We start from the raw sequence: 12,231 nt of genomic DNA, 5'->3' as shown, positions 1-12,231 counted from the left end.
TGCTCATCTCTCTCTAATTAGACGTTCCCCCTACCTCCCCCCAACTCCCATTGCCTCGCATCATCCAACCTTGTCTGTCTCTGAGAAGGTTTCCTGTATGACGGTCTCTGATTCATCCACACTTAACTCGGAGGACTCTGGCAACTTCCTTGACAAAGCAAATAGCACAGCATCATGGAGGGTGAGGAACAGCTGGGCCTTAGTGATGCCAGCGTCAAAGAAATCATTCTTCTCAAGTGACCTGACCACAAAAGCTACAAACCAAACCAGGAATATACACAGGGTCAGACACCTGGGGAGGTGAGGATCCAGGATTCAAAACGCAGCCCTCTGCCTGGGAGGAGGGATACTCACAGTGACACCCTGCAATGAGCACCAAGATGTTGGCGTTTTGGAAAGCGCTGAACATCTGTGGGGAAAGAGTAAACCAGTGATAGAGGTCTTCACACTCAGGAGAGGACAGGGCCTTTGAATTCGCTGAATTTTCCAATCTCTTTGGTCATTTACTTGTCTGGGGTATATGTACCTCATACCCATTCAGCTCTGTAAACATCTGATGAGCAAACTGCTATAGGCCAGGAAATGGCCAAAGTGCCAGGAACACAGAAGAGAATCAGATGGTTTCGTGCAGGGTGGGGAGTGAGAGGCAGGGTTGTCCGTGATCTGCAGTGGGGAAACAGTTCACATAAAGAGACAGTGTTCAAGTGAAGATGGTGCTAGGCTAGACCTGGGCACAGGCGTCACAGGGACACACTGGACGGTCCTCACAAACAACCACAACTTGGTATTATTGCTTAGTGTTTGCACGTGACTCCTTCTCTCTGGAGTTCACTGGACAGAGGTGGCAAGTTGTGGCCCAGAGATGGTCAAGCGACATAGTTGGGAACGGTATTCAGGGACCCTCAGGGTCATATTCAGAACTGCTCTGCAAAGCTGTATTTGAATTTAGTAAAACATTAGATATTTAACAGATTAATAAACATCAAACACTGACCTCAAGTATACATTTCAGCCCATGCACACACACAAACACACACATACATACACACATACATATGCTCTGGGACTATAGATCTTAATGCTCAACTCAAAACCAGTCACCACGAACCTTAATACTCTAAGACTCAACAGGTTCTAACCCTGGGGTCTAAGTTGAAGTGTCAAAAGAAACAAAACAGACAGACTCTACTTCTTTCACTACCAGGAAGAAATAAGAAAGTCATTCTTGATCAAATGGTAAATCACAAAGTGATTTGGTAAAGAGCCACTGTAGACAGACTCTAGATGACAAGCAGTGGGAGACTCAAATCTCATGAATGTAGCTGAGGAATTCCCTGGTGATCCAGTGATTAAGAATCTGCCTTGCAATGCAGGGGACATGGGTTTGATCCTTGGTTCAGGAAGATCCTACATGCTGTGGGGCAACTAAGCCCATGTGCCACAAGTACTGAGCCCAAGCTCCGGAGCCTGTGAGCCGCAACTACTGAAGCCCATTGCCTAGAGCCCATCCATGCTCTGCAATGAGAAAAGCCCCTGCAATAGCTTTTAAGTTCCAGCACTGAAAGTTCTTCGCACTTGTTGAGGCCCTTGCACCTCAATGAAGAGTAGCCCCTGCTCATCACAACTGAAGAAAGCCTACGCTCAGCAGTGAAGACTCAGTGCAGCCAAAAGTAAACAAATAAATAAAAGTTTTTTAAAAAAGAAGCTTAAATGGAGTAATTATCTCTAATAAGACCAACCACTGGGATTTTTCCTAATGAGTTTTAGTTATCAATTATGAAGTAAAGAAAGCAATGATTTCCTCCAACAAAGCAGTATAGAGCAAGACAAACAGCACAGAATCAGGGAGGACAAAGAACTGCTGGGCCTTGGTGATGCTGCTGCTGCTGCTAAGTCCCTTCAGTCGTGTCTGACTCTGTGCGACTCCATAGATGGCAGCCCACCAGGCTCCCCCGTCCCTGGGATTCTCCAGGCAAGAACACTGGAGTGGGTTGCCATTTCCTTCTCCAATGCATGAAAGTGAAAAGTGAAAGTGAAATCGCTCAGTTGTGTCCGACTCTTAGTGACCCCAGGGACTGCAGCCTACCAGGCTCCTCCGTCCATGGGATTTTCCAGGCAAGAGTACTGGAGTGGGGTGCCATTGCCTTCTCCTTGATGATGCTAGCATCAAAGAAATCACTCCTCTCAAATGCCCTGACTAAAGAAGCTACAAACCAAACCAGAAACAAACACAGGGTCAGACCTCTGGGGAGTAACTTGCAATTTTTTAAAGTGTGAGACTGCGCGGTGAGTCTCTGACAGCTGCAAAGTTAAGGTGCCAGACGTGACCTGGGGCAAAGAGCTATCAACATAGGCCAGGTGTGGAAGGGTCATGCCAAGGACCAGAACATATGGTGCCTCCACAAAAATGAAAGATGAGAGAGAGGGGGAGGAGAGGATGGCACAGCTACAGAACAGGGGGAAGAGTGATATCAAGTCAGAGGCTTTAAGTTCCAGTGCTGGACAGGTCCTTTCCTGGCTGTGAGCCCAGGACTCTTAAGGGGAAATATAGCTTGTCTCTCAGGGCTGTTGTGAGAACTAAATGAAACAGTGTATATAAATGTGCTCAGCTCAGTCTGGCATGTAAGAGACATTCAATAATGTAAGGTCAATGAAATCTGAAGTTACAACTACAGTGTAAGAGCTGGAGAAGAGAACACAGCCCAAATTTACTATAACCTCAAAAATGACAGAATGATCTCTGTTCGTTTCCAAGGCAAACCATTCAATATCACAGATATCCAAGTCTAACCTTCTTCAGTAACGCCGAAGAAGCTGAAGTTGAATGGTTCTATGAAGACCTACAAGACGTTTTAGAACTAACACCCAAAAAAGATGTCCTTTTCATTATAGGGGACTGGAATGCAAAAGTAGGAAGTCAAGAAACACCTGGAGTAACAGGCAAATTTGGCCTTGGAATATGGAATGAAGCAGGGCAAAGACTAATAGAGTTTTGCCAAGAAAATGCACTGGTCATAGCAAACACCCTCTTCCAACAACACAAGAGAAGACTCTACATATGGACATCACCAGATGGTCAACACTGAAATCAGATTGATTATATTCTTTTCAGCCAAAGATGGAGAAGCTCTATACAGTCAACAAAAACAAGACCAGGAATGGACTGTGGCTCAGATCATGAACTCCTTATTGCCAAATTCAGACTGAAATGGAAGAAAGTAGGGAAAACCACTAGACCATTTAGGTATGACCTAAATCAAATCCCTTATGATTATACAGTGGAAGTGAGAAATAGATTTAAGGGCCTAGATCTGATAGAGTGCCTGATGAACTATGGACTGAGGTTCGTGACATTGTACAGGAGACAGGGATCAAGACCATCCCCATGGAAAAGAAATGCAAAAAAGCAAAATGGCTGTCTGGGGAGGCCTTACAAATAGCTGTGAAAAGAAGAGAAGCAAAAAGCAAAGGAGTAAAGGAAAGATATAAACATCTGAATGCAGAGTTCCAAAGAATAGCAAGAAGGGATAAGAAAGCCTTCCTCAGCGATCAATGCAAAGAAATAGAGGAAAACAACAGAATGGGAAAGACTAGAGATCTCTTCAAGAAAATTAGAGATATCAAGGGAACATTTCATGCAAAGATGGGCTCGATAAAGGACAGAAATGGTATGGACCTAACAGAAGCAGAAGATATTAAGAAGAGGTGGCAAGAATACACAGAAGAACTGTACAAAAAAGATCTTCACATCCCAGATAATCACGATGGTGTGATCACTCACCTAAATAGCCAGACATCCTGGAACGTGAAGTCAAGTGGGCCTTAGAAAGCATCACTATGAACAAAGCTAGTGGAGGTGATGGAATCCCAGTTGAGCTCTTTCAAATCCTGAAAGATGATGCTGTGAAAGTGCTGCACTCGATATGCCAGCAAATTTGGAAAACTCAGCAGTGGCCACAGGACTGGAAAATGTCAGTTTTCATTCCAATCCCAAAGAAAGGCAATGCCAAAGAATGCTCAAACTGCTGCACAATTGCACTCATCTCACATGCTAGTAAAGTAATGCTCAAAATTCTCCAAGCCAGGCTTCAGCAATACATGAACCGTGAACTTCCTGATGTTCAAGCTGGTTTTAGAAAAGGAAGAGGAACCAGAGATCAAATTGCCAACATCCGCTGGATCATGGAAAAAGCAAGAGAGTTCCAGAAAAACATCTATTTCTGCTTTATTGACTATGCCAAAGCCTTTGACTGTGTGGATCACAATAAACTGTGGAAAATCCTGAAAGAGATGGGAATACCAGACCACCTGACCTGCCTCTTGAGAAATGTGTATGCAGGTCAGGAAGCAACAGTTAGAACTGGACATGGAACAACAGACTGGTTCCAAATAGGAAAAGGAGTATGTCAAGGCTGTATATTGTCACCCTGCTTATTTAACTTATATGCAGAGTACATCATGAGAAACACTGGACTGGAAGAAACACAAGCTGGAATCAAGATTTCTGGGAGAAATATCAATAACCTCAGATATGCAGATGACACCACCCTTATGGCAGAAAGTGAAGAGGAACTCAAAAGCCTCTTGATGAAGGTGAAAGAGGAGAGTGAAAAAGTTGGCTTAAAGCTCAACATTCAGAAAACGAAGATCATGGCATCCGGTCCCATCACTTCATGGGAAATAGATGGGGAAACAGTGGAAACAGTGTCAGACTTTATTTTTGGGGGCTCCAAAATCACTGCAGATGGTGACTGCAGCCATGAAATTAAAAGACGCTTATTCCTTGGAAGGAAAGTTATGACCAACCTAGATAGCATATTCAAAAGCAGAGACATTACTTTGCCAACAAAGGTCCGTCTAGTCAAGGCTGTGGTTTTTCCAGTGGTCATGTATGGATGTGAGAGTTGGACTGTGAAGAAGGCTGAGCACCGAAGAACTGACGCTTTTGAACTGTGGTGTTGGAGAAGACTCTTGAGAGTCCCTTGGACTGCAAGGAGATCCAACCAGTCCATTCTGAAGGCGATCAGCCCTGGGATTTCTTTGGAAGGAATGATGCTAAAGCTGAAACTCCAGTACTTGGCCACCTCATGCGAAGAGTTAACTTATTGGAAAAGACTCTGATGCTGGGAGGGATTGGGGGCAGGAGGAGAAGGGGACGACAGAGGATGAGATGGCTGGATGGCATCACTGACTCGATGGACGTGAGTCTGAGTGAACTCCGGGAGTTGGTGATGGACAGGGAGGCCTGGCGTGCTGTGATTCATGGGGTCACAAAGAGTTGGACACGACTGAGCGGCTGAACTGAACTGAAAATGGGGCACTCCCAAAGATAAGATATAATCAAGTATATCTGAGTCTACAAATGGAGTTTGGGGGTGGAAGGGAGAGGGTCTCATGGATGGGAAAACTCTTAATGTAAACCTCTTCTCAGCCTCTCATTTCATAGATGAGGAAACCAAGACCCAATACAATTTAATAAGTTACCTTGGGTCCAGTGGACAGGGGGTGGCAGTCAAGCCAGGACAGAGCACACATCCACAGACCACTTTCTGCTATGACAAGCTTCCTATTGCCTTAGACCAAAGAGGAGCTGGATTGACTTAAAACAGAATCATATTTGCTTGGGAATAAGAAATAGGATAAAATATTTATAAATATTTTGTTACATAGAATTTGAGCATAAAAGAAGGAAAGTCAGCTGAAGCAGCAGCTCTCAAAAAAAAAAAAAAAAAAAAGGTGGGTGCAGTCAGAGCTGGGAAGCGAGTGGGTTCAGGATACGTGAAACTGAGCCAGCAGGAGCAATAGCGAGAGAGAAAGAAAAGAGAAAAGCTGCCTGAGAAAAAGATACTTATGAGATTTTAGAATTGGAATATGATTGCTTTACAATGTTGCATTAGTTTTCTTCTGTACAATGAAGTGAATCATCCATATGTATAATACATCCCCTCTGTCTTGGACCTCCCTTCTACTCTCCCTGCACCCACCCCTCTAGGTCATGACAGAGCACGGAGCTGAGCTCCCTGTGCTTTATTGGCAGGTTCCCACTAGCAGCTTCCCACAGCACTATTTTGTGCTTGCCGTGTGCTGTGCTTAGTTGTTCAGTTGTGTCCGACTCTTTGCGACCCTGTGGACTGTAGCCCGCCAGGCTCCTCTATCCATGGGGATCCTCCAGGCAAGAATACTGGAGTGGGTGGCCATGCCCTTCTCCAGGGGATCTTCCCAACCCAGGGATCAAACCCAGGTATCCTGCACTGCAGGTGGATTGTTTACCATCTGAGCAACCAGGAAAGCCCATTTTGTGCTTATGAGACATTAAACAATAAAAACAGTATGGTTGGTTGTGCCCCTAAACTGTCCGTATTTGTACAAGAAGGAGAGAAATGAAAACTGTCTGAGAAACGAGACAGTGGGAGAGAAATCAGGACTCAGGGAACACTGCTTTTGAAGGAAAAATCTTTCCTGCCTTTTTCACCCAAAGAGGCAGGCAATGAAGAGGGAACTGGGGAAGATCCTTATGGGTCTGGACTTGGGTACTGGACTGGGCAACCTCACACTTGATGTGTCACTTCATCACAACTTCTTCAAACCTCCTGAGTACCTTTTAGAGCAGCTGAATAGTAGAGAATTCTGTGTGCACTCTTTTCTGTAGCATTTGAACCTATTCCTTGAAGTTTTTTGTAGCTAACTCCCAGGATGTGCCGGGAGTTGCTGGGCATGGCACAGATCGTTGTTTCAATGGTGTTAAGAGTTTTCTGATTTTTAGTCCTTGAGAAACAACATGCCATGCTTAGGGAACCAACCCTTGTTTAGTAAATCAGAGTTGCTTCATTTTCTTTTTATTCTGGTTGACCTTAAACTGTCTTTGGTATGCAAGTTTCTAGTGGCCTAGGAGTCACAGAGCAGCTGATCAGTGACTAACAGGACTCAGGCAGGGATCAGAGCTCTTGTGAACACCTCCTTAGTACTTACCTGTCTTAATACGACCAAAGCCCGTGCGTCCACAAGATGTACCATGGAGAAGTCCAAGATGATGGTGTGGATGCTGGGTAGAATAGTTGAAGTCGAGTAAGGCAGGAGTTTTGTAGCCCTGACCTGAGTATCAGAAGCCTCAGGGAGTGTGATCATCATGCTCCTGGGGGGGTCATCAGAAAGCCAAACTTTCTCCACCTCCTCATAGTTTGGGTTTCTCTGAGATGAGGAAGATGTTATGTACGGTACTTGGTCTTCAGACATAGTTTGGGCTGTGTTCATGCCCTCAAAACGTGAGCAGCGGACCAGGTTAATGAAGGAGGACTCTCGGCCCCGTTGAACTTCATATCGTTCTGTGTAAATAACCTGGGACAACAGAGTTAGGGGAGGACTATGATAAGACTCCAATAAGGCTGGAAGTATTTGCAACTATGCTGTTTCTATCTACTAATTCACTTCCCTTGCTCTTGGAAAACTCTTAGAAAACACAGACCATGCACTATACCTTTCTCCTTAGATATTTCATTGTCACTTCTAGCTTGTGACTAAAACCATATTGATCTTTTTCTTAATTGGAGGATAACTGCTTTACAATATTATATTGGCTTCTTCCATACAACAACGTGAATCAGCCACAAGTAGTATACACATCCCCTCCCTCTTGACTCTCCCTCCCTCAGTCCATCCCATCCCTCTAGGTTGTCACACAGCACAGTGTTGAGCTCCCCGTGCTATCCAGCAGCTTCCCATTAGCCATCTGTTTACGCATGGGCTTTCCTGGTGGCTTACTGGTAAAGAATCTTCCTGCCAAGCAGGAGATGCAAGTTCGATCCCTGGCTTGGGAAGATCCCCTGGAGAAGGGAATGGCTACCCACTCCGGTATTCTTGCCTGGGAAATCCCATGGACAGAGGAGCCTGATGGGCTACAATCTATGGGGTCACAAGATTCGGACACAAGCTACTAAACAACAATGTATATAAAGCCACATTCATCTTCCCTGATCCTCACCACTCACAGCATCCCCCTCCCCCCACCAACTTCCCCACATGCATCAGCGACATTATCATTGTCCAAGTGATGCTAAGTCACTTCAGTCGTGTCCGACTCTGCGCGACCCCATAGGCGGCAGCCCACCAGGCTCCACCGTCCCTGGGACTCTTCAGGCAAGAACACTGGAGTGGGTTGCCATTTTCTTCTCCAATACATGAAAGTGAAAAGTGAAAGCGAAGTCCTTCAGTCATGTCCGACTCTTAGCGACCCCATGGACTGCAGCCCACCAGGCTCCTCTGTCCATGGGATTTTCCAGGCAAGAGTACTGGAGTGGGGTGCCATTGCCTTCTCCGTGTCCTAGTGAGCCAGACTTTAAATCATCTTTGATTTATTCTTTTCCCTCATCCCTGGGTTCTAATTAGTCTCCAGCACCTACTATAACTTTGAAGTATTGGATTATAACTGCTTATGGAAAAGTTGAACAAACTTTTTGGCCAAGCCAGTATTTCTTCCATCAGTCCCTTTTCTCAACCCTCCTTATCAGTGAAACTGTTGTCTGTCAAACTTCCTCAAGAAGACAGAAGTTCCTAAAGCATGCTGTATTTACCTTCCACTCCAAACACGACTGAGCGACTTTCACTTTTCACTTTCATGCATTGGAGGAGGAAATGGCAACCCACTCCAGTGTTCTTGCCTGGAGAATCCCAGGGACGGTGGGGCCTGGTGGGCTGCCATCTATGGAGTCGCACAGAGTCGGACACGACTGAAGCGACTTAGCAGCAGCAGCAGCAGCAGCCTCTTACCCTCCTAACGGGCCTTGGCATTGCTTAAGGACAGAACCAAGCCTCAGGAATACAATGGTAAGAAAGAGGTGAATGTTGACTCTGCGGTCATGGTGGCCAGATTCTACCTGAGGAGAGGGCACATGTCCATTTAAAGGATGAGTAAAAACCTATAAAGGAAATCTTAAAGGAAATCAACCCTGAATACTCATTGGAAGGACTAATGCTGAAGCTGAAGCTCCAATACTTTGGCCCACCTGATGCAAACAGCTGACTTTCCCTGCAAACAGGGGAAAAAAAACCCTGATGCTTGGAAAGATTGAAGGCAGAAGGAAAAGAGGGCAACAGAAGATGGGATGGTTGGATGGCATCACCAATGCAATGGACATGAACTTGGGCCAACTCCAGGAGATGGTGAGGAACACGGAAGCCTGGTATGCTGCAGTCCATGGGGTCTCGAAGAGTTGGACAGAACTTGGCGACTGAGAAAAACAGCAACCTATATGGACAAGAACTGGAAGGCATGTGGGAAAATGAAGAATTTGTTTGCTACAGAAGTATACGTTGGGATGATGTTTCTTCAAGAAAAATCTGTTCTAATAATGCTGCTTGTGAAACAAACTTTAAAAATAGGGAAAAATGTAAAGATAACAATATATGATAGTATATATTGTATTGCTAAAAATGGTGTGGACAAGTGATAATAATACAGTTCAAAGAAGAGAGATGTTCCCCAAGTCTTGACAGTCACTGAGGCCAGGCCTTGGCGGGGGACAGCTGATGGTGGGGTTCAGTGGTGGGGAGATTCAAGGTTCTCCAGGCAGAATAAACCTCTGAGGGACTTCCTGGGTGGTCCAGTGGCTAAGACTCCACTCTCCCAATGCAGGGGCCCTGGGTTCTATCCTTGGTCAGGGAACTAGATCCTACACGCTGCAACTAAGAGTTCACATGCTGCAATGAAGACCCAGTGCAGCCAAATAAATACATAAATACTAAAAAAGTAAACCTCCGAGAGCTTCCCCACTTCTCCCCATCTGTTCTACACTCTTTCAAGAGCTTTCACAATCCGCTCCCTCTGGGTCTGCCTGAACTTACTGCCCAGGCCAAGCCTCTTACTCTGATGTGCTTGTGATCAGTAGTTCAGTTGTGTCTGACTCTGTGATTCTTTGGACTGTAGCCTGCCAGGTGGCTTTGTCCATGGGATTTTTCAGGCCAAAAAAAACCCCCAAAAAAACCCCCAAAAAACTGGAGTGTTTGGGCATCTTCCCGACCCAGGGATCGAACCCATGTCTCCTGCATTTCAGGAGGATTCTTTACTGCTGAGCCTTTGGGGAAGCCCTTACTCTGACAACCCCGTGCTCATTTTTACCTCAGTGTCTCTGCCCAAGCCTATTTATGGACTGGGAGTCCTCTTTTTTCCTACCTGACGTAAATCCAATTTTCTCTCTCCTGCCCGGCTTAAGTCCATTACTACCGTGATGTTTCCCTGCATTTTTGAGTTCAGGCCCATCTTTCTTCACCTGAAGTCTCAGAGTTGTGAGAATATAGACACACAATTTAGAACATAGCAATATGCTGCGTGGTGTGCTTCACCACCCTATTTTCATCACCACTACTTTTTGTGCTATCAAGAAAGAAATAAAACACTGCAAATTAAACTATAATATTGCCACTGATTATATAATACATCTAAATTTCAGAGATGGGAAATAATGTATATTTTTGGACAGATAACATACAATAATAACCTTAAATGTCACATTAATAGAGTGTTGTCTCTCCAGTTTGTTTCTTTTTTTGGCCAGACAGCACAGCTTGTGGAATCTGAGATCCCTGATCAGGGATTGAACCTGGGCCCACAGCAGTGAAAGCAGAGTCCTAACCACTGGACTGCCAGGGAATTCCCTCAGTTGACTTAAAATTCCATGAATTGCTTCAAAATAATCCTGTGATTTTGATGGGTTATAGGTGGGTAGGAGTATTGATGACATGATTGAATATGATGTAATATATCTTAAAGTGGTTGGTGGGTACATAGAGGCTCATTATACTTGTTTCTACTTTTGTATCTGTTCAGATTTTTCCATGAAAAACTTTTAAAATAAAGGACAACCCAAATGAACCTTGAGGACATTATGCTAAATGGAATAAGCCAGTTGCAAAAAGACAAATACTGTATGATTCCACTTATATGAGGTATCTGGAATAGTCAAATTCATAGAAGCAGAAAGTCTAATGGTGGTTGCCAGGGGCTGGAAAGGAGAGGAAATGCCAAGTTGTAGAATGGGTCAGAGTTCCAGTTTTTCGAGATGAAAAGGTTCTGGAGATATATGGTGGTAATGATTGCCCAACAATGTGAATGTATTTAACACTACTGAACTGTACACTGAAAAATGGTTCAGATGCCAGATTTTATGTTATCTGCTTTACACCACAATTAAGAAGAAAGACCTGGAGGCAGAGGCCTCTAAACATTTGGTTTGCTTTTCCATAGTGTCATAGTTCTGCGTACCCTAGTATAAGCCCAACAAATACTAGATGATTGTACCCTACTCTAAAATATATTCTCTGATGCCCTATCAACACTCTCTACCATATTCAGTGCAATGTGGATGCAAAATAAAAATCAGAGACAGTGTTAATTCTACTAGTAGAGTTAGTCCTCTTGGCAGAGAAGTTGGTATTTTCCAGGAGCTCAGGAGAAGTATGCTCCATTCAGCTGTATGGGAATGCAAATGGGCTTCCCCGGGTGGCTCAGTATCTACCTGCCAAAGCAGGAGATGCAGGAGATGTGGGTTCAGTTTCTGGAATGGGAAGATCCCCTGGAGAAGGAAATGGCAACCCACTCCAGTATTCTTGCCTGCTGCTGCTGCTGCTGCTGAGTCACTTCAGTCATGTCCAACTCTGTGCTGGCAGCCCACCAGGCTCCCCTGTCCCTGGGATGCTCCAGGCAAGAGTGGGTTGCCATTTCCTCCTCCATTCTTGCCTAGAAAATCCAATGGACAGAGGAGCCTGATGGGCTACAGTCCATGCTGCGTCACAGACACACACAGACACACACACACACACACAAGAGCATGCTCAGTATTTGTCGGTGCCCATGTGAGGAGGGGGATTGGAAATGTGTGTGTGTGTAGATACAGATGCCACTCCAAGATGTAGGTACACATGAAGTCCTCAAAGATGGAAATGAACAGCCCTGCTCTGGGGAAAAGGAATATTTAGACCAAGTCTGAGTTGGAAATGAATGAGTACTTTAACTTAGCCGCTAGAATAATCTTCTGAAGCATGTCTTCTTCTCCGCCCTCCCCATCACATCATCATTTCCCAGGTCACAGGGTGATATCAGGAGACCCTGACAGACCCTTGGGAACCCCAGCCAGCTTGACCCTGCCCTTGACCCTGCTGCAAATTAGGAAACAATCTTTCAGTCACTTGTTCTCAGAAATCTACAGCCAGGGAGCTAAGATTCAAGTCAAGGAAAACAGG

At 44.9% G+C, this 12,231-nt stretch overlaps 1 protein-coding gene across 1 annotated transcript in view; it reads right to left on the bottom strand.

Moving 5' to 3' along the window:
* SLC26A8 (solute carrier family 26 member 8) overlaps positions 1-12,231 on the bottom strand; it is an 89,375-nt gene that overhangs the window by 1,660 nt on the left and 75,484 nt on the right. Inside the window, exons 19-21 of the mRNA XM_055571600.1 lie at positions 6,970-7,335; positions 355-409; positions 70-254 (exon numbers count right to left, since the gene is read on the bottom strand). Coding sequence (XP_055427575.1) covers positions 70-254; positions 355-409; positions 6,970-7,335 — 606 coding nt within the window. The remainder of the gene's footprint in view (positions 1-69; positions 255-354; positions 410-6,969; positions 7,336-12,231) is intronic.

This window comes from Bubalus kerabau, chromosome 3 (assembly GCF_029407905.1).
Source record: "Bubalus kerabau isolate K-KA32 ecotype Philippines breed swamp buffalo chromosome 3, PCC_UOA_SB_1v2, whole genome shotgun sequence".
NCBI lineage: Eukaryota > Metazoa > Chordata > Mammalia > Artiodactyla > Bovidae > Bubalus > Bubalus kerabau.
The sequence above is the reverse complement of the archived record's forward strand: the minus strand, read 5'-3'. Positions and strand labels throughout refer to the sequence as shown.